A 23,245-nucleotide genomic window follows, 5' to 3' on the forward strand; every position below is an offset into this window, starting at 1 on the left:
CGCAGGTCCTCCCCTCGACGTCAGTTTTTATCTGATCCCCTCTCTGCTCTCCGGCAGAATGGGAAGATGATGTGTAAAAGGGGATGAGAACCCTGGCCCCGCCTATCTCACGGGGCACTCCCACCAGCGAGAGGGGGCACCCCAGCCCTTCTGAAGCAGCAGGGCCCAAGTTCAAAGTGGTCCGTGGGGGTTTTAACACAGTCTCGTTGTGGATGGCACAAAGAGTGGGGGCCTCAAAACCTGACCCTGCTGCTAATTTGCCCTATGGCCAGTCACATCCCGGTTTCCTAGACAAAATGGTCTTTGCGGCTGCTTCTGTTCTAAGAGTTTTCCCTCCTTGCACTTTATCTACCAAGGAACTCTGGGCAACACCATGCTCTGGTACCAATTGGGCATCTCTAGGTGCCCTCCCAGCTTCCCACCCAGGGATGCCCGAGCAAGAATAGGCCTTGAGTTCGTTTTCATTTTTGTTTATTTTTTTTAAAAAAGCCCCTAAATTCTATGGCTTCCAGGAAGCATCAGAGAAATGTAAATGCCATTTCTGTACACTTTGTAAAGCAGTAACTAAACTCACAAGGACGCTTGCTCGCCTGCTGTGGAGCTGCGCAGGTACGATCTTGACGCTGGGACTCGGGTCTGGAACAGGGAGACGCCTTCTAGCCTCAAGCCGCTGCTCTTCAGCCAAGCCAGACACATGGACCAAAAGAAGTGAGACTCGACAGGCAGAGATTCATGTACAGACTGGGCCAATGCTCCCTTGGACCGTTTCCTTGGGGGAGGAGGAGGTGAAAGGGCGCCCGGGTTTAGGTTTGTTTGCTGTGGCCACCAGGGACTGGCGCTCCTCCTTCCCCGGCCACACATACTCGTCCTCGGACCCTCTCTAGGGGCCGGGGTCTTAAGGCGTTTTGTCGTCCTTGGCGCTGGCTGGGGAGGGGGGGCCGCCCAGTGCGCGTCACCAGCTCTTAGAGAGCTACCTGGGGGAGGGGTGATACAGGAGCCGCTGTCCCCTGGACACTGGCAGGGCGATGGAGGGAGGACACAGGTTGGCCTGGACAGCCTTGAGCAGGAGAACCGATGTGGGGGGTTGGGGGAGAGAGGAGCGGGGTTTGGGACAGCGCCGAGGGCAAGGGTGCTTCAGGCCCCGTGCCTCCTCCCAGGGCCCCCAGAGGGGGTCCGAGCACCCACTGCAGACCTCTGCTGGCTGCTCGCCAGGCCGCGCCGCCCTGGTGGGGTACAGCCGGCTGAGCTCGCCTTTCCCCGAGGTGGATGGGGGTGTGAGGGGGGCCTCGGCTGCTCCCCATCCTGCCCTTCCAGGGGAGACCCAAATTCCCCGGGGCTTTGGTGCAGCATTTTTGGCTCCGATTAGGGTGGGGGTGGGGGAGAACGTGCAGAGCAGCTCGGGCCACCCTGCACGGGGTGAGACCTTGGGGTGGCATCGACTTTCCCAGCTGCGGGGACCGGCTCCCCCTTCCCTTTGGTTTCAGACTCCCCCAGCCGCCTCCGAGAGGGGCTGGGGGCTCTCTCCCCCCCTCCCTCATCTCGCTCCTAGCTTCTGCCCCCAGAACCACTGGATGATCAAAGTGCACGGGTGACAGGACATCCGAGGGGAGGGGGGCGGCGCCTCCACAACAGAGAAGCTGCCTCCTCCCTCCCTCCCCCCACCGTGATAAAACAGCCTTTCTGAAAGAGGAAGGAAAAAAAGGCTGGGTTTTATAACACTAAGTGGTGAAGGTCACGCTGCGGAGGGCCGAGGCGGGCCCTCCCAGGCTTCACCTTAGACCTAAGCGCGCACGTGGAGGCAGAGTCTGCGGGGCGACCCCTGACGCACGCAAGTCAAACCTCAAACTGAAGGGTGAAGGGAAGGGGTGGGGGTGGGGAAGTGCTTTCTTTGTGGGCTTCGGTTCGTTCCTCGGTGTGTGGTTTCTAAATAGTTAGCGCTCTCAAGGTGGACTGGACGAGACACAGATGTAGGAATTTCTGCCAAAGTCTTGCTTGGAGTAGGTGACCCCTGGGCCCAGGGGGGGGCGGGGGCTGGGGCTAGCGGTCCCCCTAACTCCCCGGGCTTCTCTGTTCCTGGCCTCTCTCCTGGCCACCCCCTGCCCCGGCTGCAGGAGGCAGGGCCAACAGGCAGGGGCCACCCGCCATCTCTGGGGCCAGAAAGGGTGGAGACGACAGAGCTCCGGTCGGTCCGCCTGGGCCCCAAAGGCTCACTTGTGCCGCTGGGTGGATTTCCTCTTCCTCCTCTTGAAGAAACAGCAGCACCTGGAGGATGGGGGAGAGAGATGATGGAGGGCCGCCCCCTCCCCGAGTCACCCCAGGAGGTGACCACTCCCCAGGAACCTGCCTTCTGCTTCAGGTCAAAACCGGCAGCCTCCCCTCCGAGCGCCTGCCCCTTCTGTCTATCCCGTGGCCCCTCACCACCACAAGGCGGGGCCTCTGACCCCTGAGGGCTTTACCTTTTACCCCTGATCCTCATCCACTCAAGCCCAGCCTGAGGATCAGCCTGTGCCCTCACTGCTGGCTCATCTGCCAGGGCTAAGGAGAAATACCCGAAGGCCAGCCCCCAATCCCCACTTGGTTTCCATGCCCCAGACGTGCTTCCTCCCCGATCCCTTGTGGGGCTAGCCCCTCGTTCATGGCACCTGGCGCCTTCCCACAAGCCCAGGCCCCCAGCGGGCGCTCCCTTGCCACGCCGCCTCTGTCCCACTCGTCTCCTTTCCCCTCCCCGGCCAGGGCATCCTCCTCTTCCTCACTCATGCTCTTCAGGACTCTCCTCCCCCATACCATGTCTCTCTTTGCTCTAGACACTCCACCTGCCTGGGTCAGGACAAGTTCAGATTTGGCCTTGTACTTCCTAGATGGGTCACCTTGTCGGTAAAATGGGGTGTGTAATGGCTCCCACCTCCGGGAGTGGCCGTGCTTGGTGCACGGGAGGGGCTATATAACTCAATTACTAATTTCTGGGGTCTTCATCAGCCACCACGGGCTCAATCATCCTGCCTCTGCAGATGTCTTCTAGGTCTATCTCCGGCCCTAGATCCCATCCTGTCTCATTGGCACCATCTGCCTAGAAAGCATTCCAAATGATGTCCCAGAGACTGGACTCTCCTTCCCACCCCTGAAGCCCCTTCCCAAAAACCCGTTTCTGGCAAAAACACCATCATGTTTGATATCCCAGGCTCCTAAGCTCAGTATTCTCTCCCACTCCTTTAGTCCAATCAGGAGCCAGATCTCCCCTTCGGCCTGCTCCCTATTGTGCTTTGGAGCCCCCCCCCCCCCTCCCTCTCCCCAGGCCAGCTTGTCTCTTCAGGGCTGGGTGGGCCTCGGGCCTAGCATGCTCCCTGCCCTCCTGCACAGAGAGTGCCCAGCCCCCCACTGTCTGTCTTCTGTCCACTTCAGAGCTGCTCACCAGTGCGGGCGCCGGCCTGGGCCCCCCTGGGCCTGTGGCCTGTGGCTCTGCAGCAGCCTGCTGGAGGTCTCCCTGGGCCGCCCTCCCTGCTCCTCCTCCCCCGTCTCCTGACTCCATCCGTGTTCCTTGGCCATCCCTCTTTTCTCCTCCTCCTCTCCACCTTCTGGATTCCTTATTCCCTTCAAACCTCAGTTAAAATCTTAGCTTCTGCAATAAAGCCCTTCCTGCTCCCCCTTCCCCTCTGACCTGACCTTCCGTTCTGCTGCATGGAGCTTGGAGGTTCAGCCTCTGGCTGCTTTCTCCATCACTAGACTGGCAGCTTGAGGGCAAGGATTCCTTTGTCTTTCTTTGTACCCCCAGTGCTTAACACAATGTCTGGCACACAACAGGAGCTAAATAAATGCTCCCCAGAAGAAGGTAAGATCCCTGAGGGTGGAGACTGTGTCGTGGCACAGGGAATGAACGCTTGCAGACTGGGGGGCCCAGCCAGGCATCTTACTTTGTTTCGTCGGCCACCTCCACTTCTGCAGGGGCCGTGATGGGGGCGTTGGAGTGGCCGGCTGTGGGATCATCAGTGTTTAGTTCACCGTTGGTGGAGCTCATCACCTGAGGAACACGAGGGGAAGGTGGGCAGTGAGTGCCTGAGTCCCCACAGAAGGCCTCCTCGGCCCCCTCCCTTCACCAGGGCACCAGTTTACTTCATCACCGTTGAGCTCGGGAGGTGAGTGCCAGGCTTCTAGTTGCCTGAGGCCCAAAGAACTTTCACTGGGTCCCTGACAGACCCGAGTCAGGATTTGAGTTCAGATCTCCCCTGGCTCCAAGCCCTGCCAAGCTGGGAGCCAGAGACAGGGCTCTGTCCTTCATCATGGGCACAGTTCTGCCCACCCCCACCCTCCTCCCCAAGCTGCCAACTCACCCAGGAGAGGCCTCCCCTGGTGCCCACAGTGCCCACTGCAGACTCGGGCCCACCCATCCGTCACAGATGGGCCCCCGGCACCTCCCCACAGAGGCCCCGGAGAAGCAAGTGTTAAAGAAGGGACCTTTCAAGTGGCCGCCAAGAAGGCCCTGAGAGTCTAAGACTCTCACCTGGTGTTTGATGTGGGACTGATTCTTGTCCCGGCTCACTGGCTGGACAGGGACATCACTGTGGATGGTGCCAATTGGGGTTGGCTGGAAGACAAAACAGAGGAAGGTCAAGGGCTGTGGGTCAGAGGCCTGGGGTCCCCCGAGGGGCAGCGAGCATCGCCTCGAGAACAGAGCTGGTCGGTGCCAGTCTGCAGGCTGGGGGGGTGTCTTACCAGGGGTTTTCCAGCCCAATCGTATTCATAATCAAACACGAATCCATGGCGGTCAAAAAGGTCCGTGAAGAGCTTCCGCAGATAGTCATAGTCGGGCTTCTCAAAAAAATCCAGCCGTCGCACGTAGCGCAGGTATGTGGCCATCTCCTCTGCAGAGACACGGGGGGTGGGGGGAGGGGGTAAGGAGCCTGCCCCCCATAAAGGGCTGCACCCCCTCCTCCTTTAGAAGGACTCAGAAGTCAGCTGGATCTCCTCCCTGGTCACATCAGGGCTGTGGACCCCTTGGTGTCTCAACATGCCAGGGTTCGACCATGTGAGTCGGCATTTCCTGAAGGGGATGTCGGCCACTCTGGCTTTGTGGGTGAGGAGTAGGGAGCACACTAATGATGGAGGCCCCCAGCACCACGTGGGACCACCTGAGCTCTTGCTGCCTCCTCTATCTGGGGATGGGAGGGTCCCCCCATGCCCAGAACGACCCCTTCTGGACAGAGGATCCCGTGAGGCTGGGGGTGCTTACCTGGGAAGTTCTCACAGAGGACCTCGACTGGCGTTGCTCTCTTGGTGTCCCCGATCTTCTGGTAACGTTCTTTCAGGGTGTCTGCCTAGAGGAGAAAACCAGAGTTGGGTCGGATCTCAGTGCCGCTGTGTACAATGAGCCCTCGGTGAGCTCGGGACCCCCGCGATCCTGGGGGCTGAGAGGACGGGCCTTTCCAGGGCCAGGAGACCTCTGGCGGCTCCTGCCACACTGTCCGACAAACTGTGATGGTGAAAACTGGTACTTCCCTCTGCCTAGAGGCCCACAATGGTGCCCTAATGCAGCCGAGCACTCCTGTGGCTGTAAACCATTCCCTAAGCTGCCGATGAAGGGGGGAGCCTGAGCTGAGACCCCAGAGCTCCTGACTTCTCACACAAAGGCTTCAGGGCACAGGCGTGGGGAGGGCACCCAGGCTCAGTTTTTTGGTAATTTTCCCTCTCCCCTGGTTCTGTAAAGAAGAAAGTGCCGTCCCAGCTCCTCTCTGACCTTCAGGGGCTTTGTGTGGAAAAGGCGAGATGGTAAAATGGGCTCTGGAACGGGCCAGCGTTGAACACAGAGAGGAAATTCTGACACAACAGAACTCGGGTCTCTCCTCCAAATGGCCTGAGCGCCCACAACAGAAATTTAAGTCAAATGATACAAAGATGAACCAGGCTATCTATACAGCAGTTAACCACCCTTCAGACTAAATGGAAGCCCCCAAGCCTGGTCCAAGGGGCCAGTCTTAACAAGAGCTAGCAGTCTGCTTAGGGATCCCCAGGTCTGCGGCTGCTGGTAACTACTTACCTTAAGACCTTGCCAAGGAAGGCTTCCACGGAGAAAATACATGAACATGTGTCCTAGTGCTTCCAGGTCATCCCGCCGACTCTGCTCTGAAGAAGCACATAGGAAACATGTCACAACATCCATCGGTACCCACCGACTGAAGGCTTGCGGGGACCCCTGGGATAAAGGAGCCAAGTGCACCTTCCCACCACCCTCACAGGGACGCTGCCTGGGGGCCGGCTCTGCATTTTATCAAGGTGTGCTCTCCAGTACGGACAGGTCTCCCTCTGGCTCACTTCCACATTCTGGCACACTCAGCTTGGCCCAGGTGCTCCTTCGTACGCTCCCCCCTCCTCCAGCCCTGGGTGCTCTCCCGCTTCATGGGACGGGGGTGAGAGCCCCACCAAGGGCTCCCCCTCTCCCTCAGGGGTCCCGTTGGCAGTTACCTTTCCCCAAGTGGGTGTTGATGCTCATGTAGCGCGCCGTGCCCGTCAGGCTCTTGTGCTCACGGTAGGGGATGTGCTTTTTGGTCTCGGGGTCGATGTACTCCTTGGCCAGGCCAAAGTCGATGATGTGGATGGTGTGTTGGCGCTTGCTCCCCGGCCGACCCACCAAGAAGTTCTCCGGCTTCACGTCACGGTATATCAGGCTCTTGGTGTGGACATATTCCATCCGCGTGATCTGGAGAGTGTGGAGGGAATGGAGACCCTTTGAGGCCAGGCCCCGCCTCTCACCTCCAACCAGAGGAGTACTCCTGCACCACAAACACCTGGCAGGACCGCAGAGGGGACGCCCCATTGGCCCCCAGGGGCTGCTTCAAGGCTGGGCCAGACTCCAGACTCTGTTCTTACTGAATGACTACTAGGACCAGGCTGGGCCAGAAGTCACTTCTCATAGGAAGTTCTCCCAGGGCTGGCTGAGGGAAATACAGGTACTCGAGGGTGATGAGCAAGGGGACAGCCCGGCCCGGCCCGGAGAAGCGTTCCAATCAGAGAGATGGGCCCGAAGCGAGGCCTGGGGCTCCTGCAGTCCCCTCGCCTCCCTAGCCCCAGAGCCCTGCCCACTCTTCTGCAGACTCTTTTCTTCCTTCTCCTCAGGCCCAGGCCAGGGACCACCCTGCCCGCCATAGCCCCTGGGGTGCTCCCCTGGGCCCTCACCAGCTGGATGGCAATCATCAGCACAGTTTTCAGAGTGAATGTCCGATCGCACAAGTCAAACAGATCTTCCAGGCTGGGTCCCAGCAACTCCAGCACCATGGCGTTGTATTTCCCACACGGGCCAAAGTAGTAAACCTGAGGAATCCCTTCTGCAGAAGGCAAGAGTGGGAAAGTGCAGCAGAGATGTGAGTGGTGGGGCCGGCAGGGGAGCACAAAGCACTCTGGCTCTGCCTACCGGGGTGGCCTGTCCCTCTCAGGTGAGGAGCCTGGACCTGATCTTTAGCAGTTCGGATCTCCCCCCCACCTCCCCCCGGACCATGTCGTCCTGCCTAAGTCTCCTTGCCCGGTGCCATTCCCCTCACCATCCTGGTGCCGTCCTCCTGAGAGACGGGCTCAGCCTTCCCATCAGTTACCAGCCAGCGGCTGCAGGGAAGGATGAGGGGTGGGTGACCTGCCCAAGGTCCCACCATCAGCCCAGGCCTCCTGATTATCTGGACTCTATCCACTGTGTGGGCCAGAGGAGTGAGGAATCCTGCAGGGGCTACACCAGTTGCCAGGGCTCTTCCCTACACTCCAATCACCCCATCTTCTGGTGAGCACCCCCTTTTCTCTCTGGAACAGCTCTCGTATGTCTCTCCTATTCCACTGGATTAATATATTTTCCTTCCCCTGTATTTGGTTTATCAAAAAACTGGAGACTGGCCTGGGGAGAGGGTTAGGCCTTGGTCCAAAAGGCAGGTGAGGGGTGGGCACAAAGAATCTGGAAAGCCATCCTTGACCTTCAAGGTCTGAGCTGGAAGGAGTCTTAGGGCCACAGTCTAACTTTTGTTTAACAAAGGGGAAAACCAAGGCCCCGGCAAAGGGAAGCAACTCACCCAGGGTCACACAGCAGGGCTGGGCCTGGAACATGGGTGTCTTGGCTCTCAGACTAGTAAAATATTTCTTCAACCCCGACACTGCCTGCCCTGGCTCCTGTGAGGCAGTCCCTGACCCGGAGTCCATCTTACCTGAACTGCCAAGCTGTTTGTAAAACCGGTACTCCAGATGCAGCTGCGGGGCTCGGGACTTTATAGGTTCCTTCAGAGTCAGAGAGAACAAGAGGCAGTCATGGTGAGAGGCGAGTGTGGTCAGCAAGCAGCGAGGGCAGCTTGGCCCCCTGGATTCACAGAACCCTTGAGAGCCCTCCTCTACAGTACACTGACCCCGGCTCTGCCTCCAGGAGCTGCCCCCCTGAGCCCAGACTCGGGCCCCGCCTTGCGGCTGAGATTCTGCCTCAGGCCAGCGGTCCAGGATGTGCCAAGGGGATGGAGCAGAACTGAATGACATGAAGATGGAACTCAGGGTCTTGGTCCTGGTGGGGCAAGTCACTATGTCCTCAACCTGCCACCACAGGCAAAGGTGAAGGAATTCTGATCTGAGGACCAGAGATCTGGGTTCCAGTCCTGGCTTGGTCACTGAATTATAGGATGACATTGGATAGTTCCTCTTCTTCTTTGGGTCTTAGTTTCCCCATCTGTGGATTAGGGCACTGAACAAGAGCAATTCCAAGATTCTCTGTGCTTTGGGGCCTCCCCTCTCAGATGCCATGCGGGCCAATGGCTCCTATAGCTTTGATATCCCACATCTTCTGGACTCTCCCAAGTCTGGCACTCTAGTTCAGTGCCAAGAATCCCCCCAAGAAGTCAGGATTACAGCTGCACGGTCCTTATGAGCCCAGGGTTTCATTGTGCTCTAAGCCCCCAAATGAGTCTAAGCCTGACCGTGGGTGTGACAAGCCACAAAAAGCCTGTATGAGGGAATGTGGACGGCTCAGGGCAGGCCACCCCTGAAGCTGGAGCTGGGTTGCTCAGTCCCTAGGCTACGAAGGATGTGTGTGAAGCAATGTGGGCCTGAGAGAATTACTATTTATGTTTTGTCTTTTTCCAATTGGAAAATAAAATGTGGCCAAGTTACTTCCAAAATCAGTCCTTTATCCCATTTAGTCCCTGACTTTAATTTAGAAGAAAGTCTTCCATTGGAGGAAGATGGTCTAGTTCTCTCCCCACAGAGAACCAGAGGTCTCAAGGGAAAGAGGGTACAATTTAGAAGAGCCTTTGCTGTATCGATTTGACGGCTTTTGTCCCATCTATTTCAGAGGATCTGTGGGGTCCTAGCTCTTGGACTTCCACCACACTTTTTCGATGAGCTGTCCTCATTTTGGTGCGGACAAAGGTGCCCCGGCTGTTGTGTAATAGCTGAGCTGAACTGTCGGCCCCTTTCTTAGATTTCTTTTATTCCCGCTCTACCTCCCTCAACCCCATGGGACTGGTTGAAATTGAATGAAAATTATATAAGGTTAGGATTTAGCAAATTTATATAAGTCTCCATAGTATGAGGCTGAGGGAAAGGTTCGGGATGGAAAGTCAGGAGGACTACAGACCTGAGTTGGGAAAAATCAATTCAAAATTGCCATGAGGAAAGAGGGTATTAGGGAAGCAAGGGAGTAGCACTTACCAATTTGATAGCTACGTATTCATTTGTATAGAGATTCTTTCCTGCAGAAAGAAAGGGGTTGTAAATATGTTGTTGGCAAGAACACAATTTGAGACACTCAAGAACAAATAATCTGAATTTGGTTCTAATCCACATGTTCAGTTTAGAATCAAAGCCATTTTCCAGGCCTGGCACAGATTATCCCCAACCACCAATGTCTCCTGCCACTGTTTTGGAGAATTTTTTTCTTAGGAAGATATTGAAAAACCAATTTCAATAACTCTCTCTTGCCACCAGAATCAAGGTGATCCACCTCTCCTTGACACACAAAAAGCATCAGGGAGGAAACTGAGGCTCAGGAGGGTTAAGTAACATGGCCATGGTCACCAAGCTGGGAAGTACTGGAGCCCGCTCTCAAGCGCTGGACTCACTGGGAGCTGACACTGCTGCACCTTAATTCTACTCTCTTCTTGCTTAGAGACTTCTTGAGGGCCTGGGCCTTTGCTCATGTGCCTCTTCTCTCCTCTTTAGGCTGAATTCTAGGGCCCAACTCAAATGGCTCCTTTCCTAAGATCCTGTCCTCAAGAGCCTTGCACCCTGAGCCTCTGGCGGAGACTGCTGCTCTGGGCCGTATCCCTCGTCACCCAGGAACCCAAGAGGAAGGAACTATGCAAGGGCAAGTCAGTGTTTGCTGAGTTAATACTGAATTTCAGAGAGCTCAGAAGCACATGCACATCCCTTGCTCATGGGGAAGAGAGCAGGGAACTTAGCAACTCTAGTGAAGGTCTGAGCATGCCCAGAGTAACAGGAAAATGTACAGTGAGGCAAGCCTGTCCACAAGTGGCAAGCTCTAGATAGTTTCAGGGAAACAAAGGGTGCCACGGGGATTTGGAGCAGTGAAGGATTCTTGGTCCATACTGGAAAAATGGCAGTTCCTTGAGGACAGAACCAGCTTGTCCTGGCTGATGATGGTCTTTCTATCCTTAGCAGTTGGTGAATGCCTTGTATACAAGGTGCTTGACAAATCGTGTATTAAAATGAACTTTTTCCCCAACTCCCTCACTGAACAAAGGAGGAAACTAGCTAAGAGGGAAAAATAAGACATGTTCCATTTAATAAGCTGCAGAGCTAGACTTTTTGAGCCCCAACATTCAGACATCCCATTGTATTCTCTTCCTGTGCCATATCCCTCTCTAATTCAAGGGAAAAGTCTGAGTGGATGGTCCAGCTGAAGAGGCATTCCTCCTTACTGCTACTGGAACTCCCTCTAGTATCAAACATGTAGTCACCCAACTTGAAATCCCCTGCCCCCAAACAAGATACCTTTGGTCCTAGTAATTCCCACCTTCCCAGGGACATTTTCTGGTGGAAATTCTTATTCTCAACCCAAGGCATCCCCCTAGGAAAGAGCTCCGGCACAGAATTGAAAGAGAGGACTATGAGGGCAAACCTTTCATCTAGGTACTAGGAGGAGAAATCTCCCTTTTTTAATCTATAAAATGGAAAGCTACTGTGGGAAAGAAAATGGGGATCTGTTCCCAAGATTATCCTTCCCTCCTCAAAATGACAGCAAGATGTTTAAAATGATTGTTTAATCAGTATAATCTATATCCGATTGCTTGCCATCTTAGGGAAGGGAGAGGGACAGGATGGAGAAAGAAAACAAAAGAAATCAAAATCTAATAAAATTAAATGTTGAAAACCAAAATGCCACCAAGTAAGCCTTCCTTCCAGCCCAGTATGTTTCTGACTGGACATTCCCAGATGAGGTGCCTAAACTTAATCTGTCATCAAATACAGCTGCCTTCCTCTCCTCTAAAAGTATATCTTCTTGCAAAGAAAATTCTATTTACCTTCAAATTTAGCCTCTCTTTCAAACAGCTGCTCCTCTGACAAGCCTGGCCTGAGTTCAGTTCATGCTGTCTGTCCACCTGCCTAGAGGGCACTTCCCATCTTCCCCTTCCAATTTCATCCACTGAAATTCCTCTTTCCCTTGGAAGGACCAGCCTACGTGCCACTTTCTCCAACTTTTGCTGCATCTCCCAATGAAAGGGTTTTCTCCATCCTTCAATCTTCCTAAATTGTTGCCTAGCTCCTGTCCCTAAGCTCAGAGTGACTGGCAGATGAGGGGGAGAGGTGTGTGACAGAGGGACAAAGCTTGCTCCCTGCTCTTATAACGCAAAGGAATTCTGGGTCTCAATTCTATAATTAACCAACTCCTTGATCTTGTGAAGATTACTGGCCCTGACTATGCCCCTTCCTCTTAAGGTGGGCTCAGTCCCAAAGCAAGGAGACTATTTGTGCTTCCAACCAGGTCCTGTATGTTGGGTGTGTAGGCAGTTGGTATGCTACATGGAAACTCGCCAAAGGCCAGAGGAACAAGGAAAGGGGGCAAGCTGAAACATTTCCTCCACTTTCCCATTTCCATATCTTTGGTCTCCCTCTGCTTGGAATGCCCTACTTTGGCCTTCCTCCTTAAGGGAGGCCTTCTCTGACTGCCTCTCACCCTGACTTATAGACTGCCATGGCACTTTGTACCCTATTCTACATTTACCCAAATCTGAAATTATATTTAGTCTACTTAGGTATCCGTGCCTTCTCTCCCACTAGACTGTTAAAAACTTGAAGGCAAGGATCAAAAGGAGTCTCCCTGTCCCCCAGATGCCACTAAATGAAATTAGCTGCTGGCCTGAGCACACAGAGGCAGGTCGAGAAGGATGATAGGCATACTGCTATGGAATAAAGAGATGCGGGAGCTGGAACCAGACTAATAAGACCGGTGATCTGCAACAGTTATAAACTGAAGTGAGGAAGGTCATGAAACTAAGCAGTTAAAACAAGTTTGGGATGAGGCAACATGTAATAGGAAGAAAGCTAAGTTGAAGCACTAGAAAATGTAGATACTTCTGAAAAAGCTAGGGCAGTAAGTCTGCTTTGGCAAATTTTTCTAGCTTTCTGCCTGGAAAGGCACTGATGTCCATAGCAGAATGTTTCAGAACTAACACTCGCACTGGCCTGAGGAGCTTTGGGTGTGAGTGCTAGTTCTGGCTCTGATGCTATGTGTGACTTTGGCCAAATTGTTTCCCTTCTCTGGCCTCAGGTTTTTCTTCTACCAAATGAGGTGAGTGACTGTTAGGGAACTTGGTTCCTTTCCAAAAAGCTCCTTTCCAGCTCTACATCTTACAATTCCCAAGAGGTAGTGGGCCTATGGTGGTAGCCAAAGGGCCAAGGGGTTGATGGATCTGGGTACTATGGCCTGGCCATAGGACTCTTGTCTTTTGAAAGAGAAAGAGAGAGACAGAGGCAGAGAGACAGAGAGTATTATAGAATTACAGACTTATAATATACTTACAGGGGGCGCACACACACACACACACACGCACACAAACTGTATATCATAGGCAAGCCAAAATCATTTTCATTTGTAAGAGGACTATTATTTCACTACTAATCCCACAAAGCTGTTATGAACAAAATGATTTACAAGCTGCAGAATGACATAAATTTGAACTGTTCTTATCCTAGGCTTAGACTAAATTTTTACTCTTTACTGAGATTTTACTTTTTGGACACCATTCATTTGGTTATTTTCCAAAATTTGTTACTGAGGAGTGGGATAACACCATAAGCTTTTAACTAAAATACTTGGAATTAAGGCAAATGTTGGCTTATGCCCATCTTCCCCTAATGGTTTTTGGTAGCAGCTGGCTGTTTCAGTGGTATGCAAGCATCTTGGTGGACAATCGTTCTAAAAAGTTTACACAGAAATATGACCTAGTCATTAGTCGTGAGAGAATTCCAAGATCCAAAAAACAAGATTCTATAGACGAAGCTAAAAGTTTGGATTTCCAATAGGGAGAAAAAAGTGTACCTCTGGGTGAGTCTAGACTTCAATTTTTTTTTTTTTTTTTTAAAAAGGACTCAGGCAAACTATCAAATAAGCCCTTCCAGAGTAGAAGCAATGTCAGATACTAAAATAATGGCCATGAAATGAATAAAAAAAAGCTTCAAGTTGTATCATGTAACATAATTGCTCTAAACCCAGAGAAAATTAAGAAAACCCCTCCTTTAGTTTAAGAATGTTGTATATACCGTATGTGGAATGTTGTATATACCATTAAAACACAGTTCATGGGTCTATGAGTTTTGTTTGACCATTTTTCTTTTTTTTATATATTTTCTTTTATTTTATAATAACTTAATCCATGCCAGGGTAATTTTTTTTACAACATTATCCCTTGCACTCGCTTCTGTTCCGATTTTTCCCCTCCCTCCTTCCACCCCCTCCCCTGACCATTTTTCTTTATTATCAAAGAAGACCCATTGGGTAGGGAATGGAGAAAAGTGGCAGGTATATATCTAGAAATGATGCTTTAACAAGACAACAAAGAATAATTTTCCCTAAAGTGGGGCTACGCAGCTTTAAATCAGTCACACTCTGCAGCCCAAGCTCCCTGGTGAAAGCAAATCAATTCTCCACAAACTGTCCAGGAACCAGCCAAGGAAAGCTTCAAGTTTAGGGAGTAAACTCTTGACCTCAGCCTCCTTTACTCTCACCCATTGTCTGGCCTCAGAAGGACCTCCTCTCCTTTTGGAACATGACGCAGATGTCCGGTGTCCTAAGGGAAAGGCTGTGGGCAGAAAGCCCGTGGGGCTGCCCCCGCCTTTGTTCCTGAGGTCCTCTGCTCAGAGGGCAGTAAAGATCATGCCATCTGGCTGTGGGGGTGGTGGTGAGTTTTCTAGGATATGAGGCCAGAAACCCTGCAGGACCAGCTGCCCCGGGGCTCCCAGGACAGCAAGATAATCAGTGTTATAACTGCTACTTTAATTCAAGCCTTTGTCCTTCTCCTCCCTGCTTTTGTGGTGGTGGCAACAAACATAGGAGAAGGCCCCTCGGAGTTCAGGGTGAATAAGGCTCCAGGGAGGTCCCCTGGCATAAGGAAAGTAGGACTTAAAGATAGTAGCATTCTGGACATGGCATCAACACACAGGCTTAACCTGCATCCATTTGACACACCTTCCAGAAGTAAACAGGTCAAAGAGAAGGCTATGGGTCTGGAGAGTCATTTGAGCCAAGGAAGGGCTGAAGGGAAGGAGGAGGAGAGTAAAAATAATTTTTATAAAGAATAGAATCTCCGATTTGCAAGAGAACTTGTATCTTGGCAGAAATTTGTTCCATATCATTCCAGACAAGAGATCTAAAACTCAAGGTCACCGACTCATAGATGGAAAGAATGTTGGGGCCATCCAATCCCCTCATTTTACAGTTGGAGAAACCACATTTCAAGAAGGTAAAAAGACCTTTGCCACTCACACAGGTAGCCTCAGAGCTGCCTATAACTCTGTTGGATGGGTCTGATATTTGGAAACACTAATGCCGTTCTAAGGCTTCTCTTCAGGTGAAGCACTCCCAGCTCCTGCAAATGATTGAGGACATCTTCCACTTTCACCCATTGTCTGGCCTCAGACAAATTCCACTTTCTCAATTTAAAAAATTTGGCACCCAGAGCTAAGCGTGAGGGACTGAGCAGGCTGAGAAGAATGCAACTCTCCACCCCCCCACCCCCCCATTCTAGATACATACAGAACATTGCCACTAGAGCCTGAAGACTCAGATTCAAACGGGATGCTGCCATATAAATAAGCAATAAGAATCCCTGGCCTCTGGGCAATTCTTCAGGATGAAAAGGTTCATTAGACTATGAGGGAACAAAAGATGCTGGTTTAAGTATTATACTTTAAAAAGAGAAAAACAAAAAAATATATACATCCTATATAAAGATGATCAACTATCAGGGCCTACTGCTCCCCATATCTCTACTCCCAATTACTTGCTATTTCTCTTGAGATTTACTTACAATCACCTACGCTGCTTCTCACTCAACAGAAGGGAAACACTTTGAGAGCAGAGACTGTTTTGGTTTTGTCTTTGTATCCTAGTTCCCAGCTCAGAGCCTGGCACATAGTAGGCGATTAATAAATGTTTGTTTGCTAGATATATATCGGTTAGCTTCATTAAAACTTTCCGTGGACCTAACCAAGTCAGCTAATGGCTGGTACAAAGTCTGTCTGTGTACTTCCTGGCAGAGATAAAGATACCCAGGGCAAAGCACCCTATTTACCCCTCCCCATGTTCTAGAGGAAGAAAGTGAAAGGGAGGGGGAGGGAGGAAGGAAGGGACAAAGGAGGGGTTGATTTGCCCAAAGTCCCACAGTAAATTAGCAAAGCTGTGACTCTTTTCTCACTCAACTTGACCAGCACTTTTGACTCAACTAACCTATATGAAACATAGCCAATGTTTTAAGTAAATATATATAGATAATGAAATTTCCTAGAAGACAAAGATGAAAAAAGAGGGTCAAAAAGCATCTTAAGACTAATGATTTGGGATCGGGAGTTTTTCCCCACACTACCACTGATGCCCTGGGTACATGCAGGTAAGAAGGCTGGCTCCTGAAAGACTCTGAAGGCAAGTGAATCAACTGAGAATTGACTCCCAATAAGCTTAGGTTGTCTTGACAAATAGAACAGGTTGTTCTGGAAACCAAGGGGAGACACTACCAGGCACAAACATTTCTTGAGCTGCTGTTAAGTAGGGCACCCCAAAAGACAGGAAAAAAGACCCAGCCCCTTCCCTACACACCCAGAGGGGGGTGAGGATGAGAAGCAAACATACACACACACACACACACACACACACACACACACACACATACACACACACACAAGTTAATGCTCAGGGACACAAATAGTCAGGACTTGTGGAAATCCAGAAGAACTCATAATGGAGAGGAGAAGAGAGAAGAGGCCAGAACACACTCACATGCCTTCATGGGATTACAGGATTTTAAAAGATGGAAAATTAATCTTGTCCAAATGTCATTAATTTACATATGACCACAAAAGTCCCAGACTGTGGCCGAGTTCCCCAATGTCACACAGATAAAATTCAGAACCAAGATTGGAACTAGAACATAACAGATTCAATTCTCAAACCATTCTTTGCCACCAGCAAACTTACACAGCTGGGAGAAAAGGCTAACTTAAGGTGGGGAAGTTGGAAGGGGAACAGAGGATTTAGGGAAAAATGAACAAAATGTTTAAACAAAAAAATGCTTTAAAAACAAAACCCCTGAGCTGGAAACCCCCTTAAAGCACAAATTACATCAGAATTGGAAAGGCCTGCTTAGAGTACAAAATATCAATCCACTTTAACAAGCATTTGTCAAGGGCTGCCCCCAGGCACTTGGTACTGGAGATATACCAACTAAAATTAGTCAGTATCCCTTATGGAGCTACATAGCACAAAGAACTTGAAAGAACTCTGGAACTTAGAATATCAGACCTGCAAGGCAATTGGAAATACAGAATGGAACACAGAACTAGAAAGAACTCAAACCTGGAAGATTAGAACACAGAATATTAGTCCTGGAACTTGTAGGGTATTTTCTTCAGTTTATTAACTCAGGAATGAATTCCATCAATGATAGCACTCATAAGTGGACATCCGGCCTCCACTTGTATCAATTCCAAAAAAAATTCTACCTCTGCCCCCTGGCATATCATTTCATTGCTGGATAGGAAATTCTAGTTTCTACTAAGCTAAAACTTGACCAATCACCTTCCTCTGATTGCTGCCAATTATCCCAACCAGGGGCCAAGCAGAACAGCTCTTAGGTCTCCTAAGACCATTACCACCAGCCACTACAAGACTACAATCACATCCCCTTTAGGCTTTTCTTCTTCAAGCTAAACATCCCCAGTATCTTCAGTGATAACTTGGATAACAAGGTTTCTGTGAACTCCTTAGTGTCTTCCTTCACCCCCCAAGTTTAATCTTCCTAAAATTTGGCCTTCATACAGAACATAGCAGGAAACAGTAGATTATGAAGAATTCACCAGAAAAAATAGTTGATAATCAACTCACCACAAGCCCGTGACAGATTCCAGCAGCCCTCAGCTATTGAGACCTATCCCTACGTGGCTCTTTTAGGCAAAAAGGGTGTGCTGCACAACATTCATTCTTAAGTGTGGAAATATTAGCAGAGTTCAGGTCAAAGAAAGTTGTGATCCTTCCTCCGCACCCAGAGAATTAGGGCCCACATTTGGGGTTCCTCTTTATTGCCCAATCTACCACCACCTTCTCCATAAGGATCAGGTAAGCGGACTTTCCCAAAATGATAATCTATTCATCTATAAAAACATTACTACATAGCTTTGTTATAAACCACAGAGAAAGTTAAAGCAATTCTCATTACATCATTCCTCCAGTTCCCAGAACATATATATGCTAGCTGTTATTACATTAGCTGTAGAGGCAGCTAGGTGAGTCAATGGATAAAACCCTGGGCCTGGAGTCAGAAAGACCTGAGGACAAAACGCCTCAGAAACTTACTGGCTGTGGGACTCTGGGCAAGTCACTTAATCTGTTTGCCTTTGTTTCTTCATCTGTAAAATGGAGATAACAATAGCATCTACCTCCCAGGATCAAATGAAATAATGATTATGAAATGCTTTATGAAGTGCCTGGCCCACAGTAAGTATACCATAAATGTTAGCTATTATCATTAGCTATTATACACATATAAATAAGGGTCTTCTGGCAACATTGATAAAAATTATTTGCCCTACTATTTGCATAAATTAATAAAAATGAAAACATAAGCACAGATAAAGACGATACAGAATTTGTTATCAACTTTAAAAAGATACGAAAAAATGCAGTTCTTTAAAAAGTACTAAAACAGTTCTTCTTTAAAAATTGCTGACCACTAGGCAAATTTTTAAAAAGGTCTCTGTATTTTGGGAGAGCAGATTTCAAGGAGTTTAGAAAAAGGGTTTGCAATAATTAACGAATGAATATTCTACATGGGAAGATGACAAATTAAAGATCAAAATTCTGAGTATATAAGAAAAAAGTATTCCAAAGACTAACAAAGAAAATGAGAACTTCTTGAGACCAGTGCAGATACACATGGAACTTAGCCAGGTTGGAATTTTTTTTTTAAACATTTAAATTGCCAACTTTTGTTTTTAATAATACATTCATTTCCAAATAAATGTAGGTACATTTCCCACTTTCCCTAACCAGTAAGCCATCCTTTATCACAAAGAATAAGGAGGAAAAAACTAATCAGCACATGAACTGAGTCTGACAGCACATGCAATGCAGCACACTCTTAGTCTCTTCCTCTGCCCCTCAACCTCTAACGGCAATTTTAGTCAATATATTACAAAGCTTTTAACACCTTCGACTTTAAAAGAATTATGTTCAGAAAATTGAATCAAATGCATTACAGTGATCTAGAGAGTCTAAAGTAAATCGGAATCTCACAATGAATGCTAGGAATTTCACTGGAAGGAAAAGGATCATGGAAGATGAGAATAACTGGTAGTTGTGAGAAGGCCTGGGTTCAAATTTAAGGTTTTCCTAGGTTTTTAAAAATTGTTCTTTTTTTCCCCCTGGTTATATATATATGAAACTTTTTAAAACACACATTTCTTTATGAAACATTGTGAGAAAAGTCAAAAGGAAAAAGCCATGAGAAAAAAAAAATGAAAAAAGTTAGTATGTGTTGATTTACTTTCTTTTTCTAAATGCAGATGGAGTTTTCTCTCCAAAGTTTGCCTTGAATAACTAAACCACTGAGGAGAACCAAGTCTTTAATAGTTGATCATCACATATTCTTACTGTTATTGTGTACAATGTATTCCTGGTTCTGCTTGTTTCGCTCAGCATCAGTGTAAATCTTCCCAGGCCTTTCTAAAATAGCTTGTTCATCACTTTCTTAGAATAATAACATTCCATTACCTTTATGTACCACAATTTATTCAGCCTTTCCCCAATTGACAGGCATCTACTCATTTTCCAGTGCTTTGCTACCATAAAAAAGAACAGCTAAAAACATTTTTACATGTGTGGGTGCTTTTCCCTTTTTTATGATTTCCTTGAGATACAGACCCAGTAATGGCACTGCTAGGTCAAAGGGTATGCATAATTCTATAGCCTTCTGGGCACAGTTCCAAATTGATCTCCAAAATAGAGGCATCATTTTACAACTCTACCAATAATGCATTAGTATCCCAGTTTTCCCATATTCCCTCCAATATATATCTTTTCCTGTCATCTTAGCCAATCCAAGAGGTGTAAGGTGGTATCTCAGTGTTGTTTTGGTTTATATTTCTCTAATCAAAAGTGATTTAGAGCATTTTTTCATATGACTATAGATAGCTTTGCTTTTGTCATCTGAAAATTGTCTGTTCATACTTTTTGACCACTTATCGATTGGGGAATGACATATTCTTATAAATTTGATGCCATTCTTTATATATTTTAGAAATGAGATCTTTATCAGAAATACTGGCTATAAAATTTCCCCCCAACTTTGTACTTCTCTTTTAATCTTTTTTTTTTTTTTTTTTGCTGAGGCAATTGGGGTTTAGTGACTTGCTAGGGTCACCCAGTAAGGAAGTATTAAGTGTCTGAGACCATATTTGAACTCAGATCTTCCTTACTTCAGGGCTGGTGCTCTATCCACTGTACCAACAAGCTGCGCCTCTATTAATCTTGTTTGTGCAAAAACAATTTAATGTAATCAAAGTTGCCCATTTTGCATTTCATAATGTTCTCTAGTTCTTTGGTCATAAATTCCTCCTTTCTCCAAAGATCTGATAGGTTAAAAAAAATCCTTTAAAGTAGTTTTTGCGTGAGGGGCCCTAGTTTTCATTTGAATGAAAAAACCAAACTAGCCTCCAGCTCACCTCAGCCCCCAAAATCTTATCATCAATACAGCATAGCCCAAGTTATAATGACCTAAGGCTTCTACCCACAAATATAAACACTCTCAAATGCTGAGAGGGGCCCCTGACTCTGGGCTGATGGCTGCTAAGAAAAGGCAGTTGTGCTTCCCTGGGGACTTCCCTGTTCAGAAGCATGGATGTGGCTCTTGATAGTATGATTCAGAGTTTTGGGTTAGCTAGGTTTAGCACTGAGAATGAAGGTGAGCCTGAGAACTTGACTCTGGCTGAGGTCCATCAATACACTTTCCTAGATACGTCATACACACACACACACACACACACACACACACACACACACACACACACACATAGAGAGAACTCAATCTTCAAGAGTCTGATTAGAGTTAATTCTATACCATGATCATGCAAGTTCCATATTAGATGGCATGTAATATGGTGAAATGAATGCTGGATCAGCTATTTGAAGATCTGAATTCAAATCCTGTCTCAGCTACTTAATTATTAACACAACTTAATTAAGCTACTATTACCTCAGTATTCTAATTTGTAAAATGATGGCAGTAGACTGAAAGGTTTCCTTTCAGTTCTAAATTGGTTTTATAAAACTTTTCCCTTGTGGGCTGGCCATGTGCACTTTTATAAAATTGGCAGGCAAAATAAATCAATGAAATAAAACAGGCAGGCTCAATCATAGCTTTTGTTTGGTCCTTCCCAATGTCCCATCTACAAGCACTATAATCCTCTATTCTGAGGTTCCTCTCAGCTGTGACATCTTTGACTGACCTTAGATAAGTGGGAGAATATGCCCAATTCTCTTTCATCTCTCTCCCTGTCTCTTTTTTCTTTTTTTTGAGTTAGGGCCACACAGATATAAATGGCCTTTGAGGTCCCTTTCAATTCCAAACCTCTTGGCCTAGCTGTACCAGATCTAAAATTATATTATAAAGCAGCAGTTACTAAAACCATCTGGTATTGGCTAAGAAATAGACTAGTTGATCAATGGAATAGGTTAGGTTCAAAGGACAAAACAGCCAATAACTTTAACAATCTAGTGTTTGACAAACCCAAAGACCCCAGTTTTTGGGATAAGAACCCAATATTTGACAAAAATTGCTGGGAAAATGGGAAATAAGTATGGCAGAAACTAGGCACTGACCCACACTTAACACCGTACACCAAGATAAGGTCAAAATGGGTTCATGACCTAGGCATAAAGAATGAGATTATAAATAAATTGGAAGAACATAGGATAGTTTACCTCGCAGACCTGTGGAAGAGGGAGGAATTTATGACCAAAGAAGAACTAGAGATCATTATTGACTACAAAATAGAAAATTTTGATTATATCAAATTGAAAAGTTTTTGTACAAACAAAACAAATGCAGACAAGATTAGAAGGGAAGCAATAAACTGGGAAAGCATTTTTACAGTCAAAGGTTCTGATAAAGGCCTCATTTCCAAAATATATAGAGAACTGACTCTAATTTATAAGAAATCAAGCCATTCTCCAATTGATAAATGGTCAAAGGATATGAACAGACAATTCTCAGACGAAGAAATTAAAACTATTTATAGCCATATGAAAATATGCTCCAAATCATTATTAATCAGAGAAATGCAAATTAAGACAACTCTGAGATACCACTACACACCTGTCAGATTGTCTAGAATGACAGGGAAAGACAATGCGGAATGTTGGAGGGGATGTGGGAAAACAGGGACACTGATACACTGTTGGTGGAATTGTGAACACATCCAGCCATTCTGGAAAGCGATTTGGAACTATGCTCAAAAAGTTATCAAACTGTGCATACCCTTTGATCCAGCAGTGTTTCTACTGGGCTTAAATCCTAAAGAGATCATAAAGAAGGGAAAGGGACCTGTATGTGCCAAAATGTTTGTGGCAGCCCTTTTTGTAGTGGCTAGAAGCTGGAAAATGAAAGGATGCCCATCAATTGGAGAATGGTTGAGTAAATTGTGGTATATGAATGTTATGGAATATTATTGTTCTGTAAGAAATGACCAGCAGGATGAATACAGAGAGAACTGGCGAGACTTACATGAACTGATGATAAGCGAAATGAACAGAACCAGGAGATCATTATATACTTCAACAATGATACTGTTTGAAGATGTATTCTGATGGAAGTGGATTTCTTCGACAAAGAGATCTAACTCAGTTTCAATTGATCAAGGATGGACAGAAGCAGCTACACCCAAAGAAAGAACACTGGGAAATGAATGTAAACTGCTTGCATTTTTGTTTTTCTTTCTGGGTTAGTTATACCTTCTGAATCCAATTCTCCCTGTGCAACAAGAAAACTGTTCGGTTCTGCACACGTATATTGTATCTAGGATACTGTAACCTATTTAACATGTAAAGGACTGCTTGCCATCTGGGGGTGGGGGTGAAGGGAGGGAGGGGAAAAATCGCAACAGAAGTGAGTGCAAGGGATAATGCTGTAAAAAATTACCCTGGCATGGGTTCTGTCAATAAAAAGTTTAAAAAAAAAAAAAAAAAAAAAAGGAGATTATCCAAAAAAAAAAAAAAAAAATTCCAAAACTCTAAGTTTTTTTATCTTATAGTGTAGCTTGTTCTCAAGCTAAGATCTATCTCAAACCTATCTTTTGCTGAATGTTTAATGGTCACACATTGGCTGCCAAATTTACACCTTTATGTATATGAGTCTGGTTTTCTTAGTCTTTGGGGATTGGGGAAGTTTGATGGTCTCCTGTGTCAACTAAAGATCTTTTAAAAATCTGTTTAGTTCTCTCCACAGAATTATCTAAGTGGGTTAAATGACTTAAGAAGATGTGGGTGGTTGTATCCTGAGATACTGGGGGAAAA

General features: G+C 47.5%; 1 protein-coding gene across 2 annotated transcripts in view; it reads right to left on the minus strand.

The window, feature by feature from the left end:
* Positions 1-454: 454 nt before the first annotated feature.
* CSNK1G2 (casein kinase 1 gamma 2) overlaps positions 455-23,245 on the minus strand; it is a 91,359-nt gene continuing 68,568 nt past the window's right edge. For both annotated transcript variants that reach the window (XM_051972253.1, XM_051972254.1), the window contains exons 3-12: positions 9,658-9,698; positions 8,172-8,241; positions 7,165-7,313; positions 6,454-6,688; positions 6,029-6,114; positions 5,225-5,309; positions 4,708-4,856; positions 4,496-4,579; positions 3,909-4,015; positions 455-2,262 (exon numbers count right to left, since the gene is read on the minus strand). In XM_051972253.1, coding sequence (XP_051828213.1) covers positions 2,208-2,262; positions 3,909-4,015; positions 4,496-4,579; positions 4,708-4,856; positions 5,225-5,309; positions 6,029-6,114; positions 6,454-6,688; positions 7,165-7,313; positions 8,172-8,241; positions 9,658-9,698 — 1,061 coding nt within the window. In that variant the 3' untranslated portion in view covers positions 455-2,207. The remainder of the gene's footprint in view (positions 2,263-3,908; positions 4,016-4,495; positions 4,580-4,707; positions 4,857-5,224; positions 5,310-6,028; positions 6,115-6,453; positions 6,689-7,164; positions 7,314-8,171; positions 8,242-9,657; positions 9,699-23,245) is intronic.

The sequence above is a fragment of the Antechinus flavipes genome, chromosome 1, assembly GCF_016432865.1.
Source record: "Antechinus flavipes isolate AdamAnt ecotype Samford, QLD, Australia chromosome 1, AdamAnt_v2, whole genome shotgun sequence".
Taxonomy (NCBI): domain Eukaryota; kingdom Metazoa; phylum Chordata; class Mammalia; order Dasyuromorphia; family Dasyuridae; genus Antechinus; species Antechinus flavipes.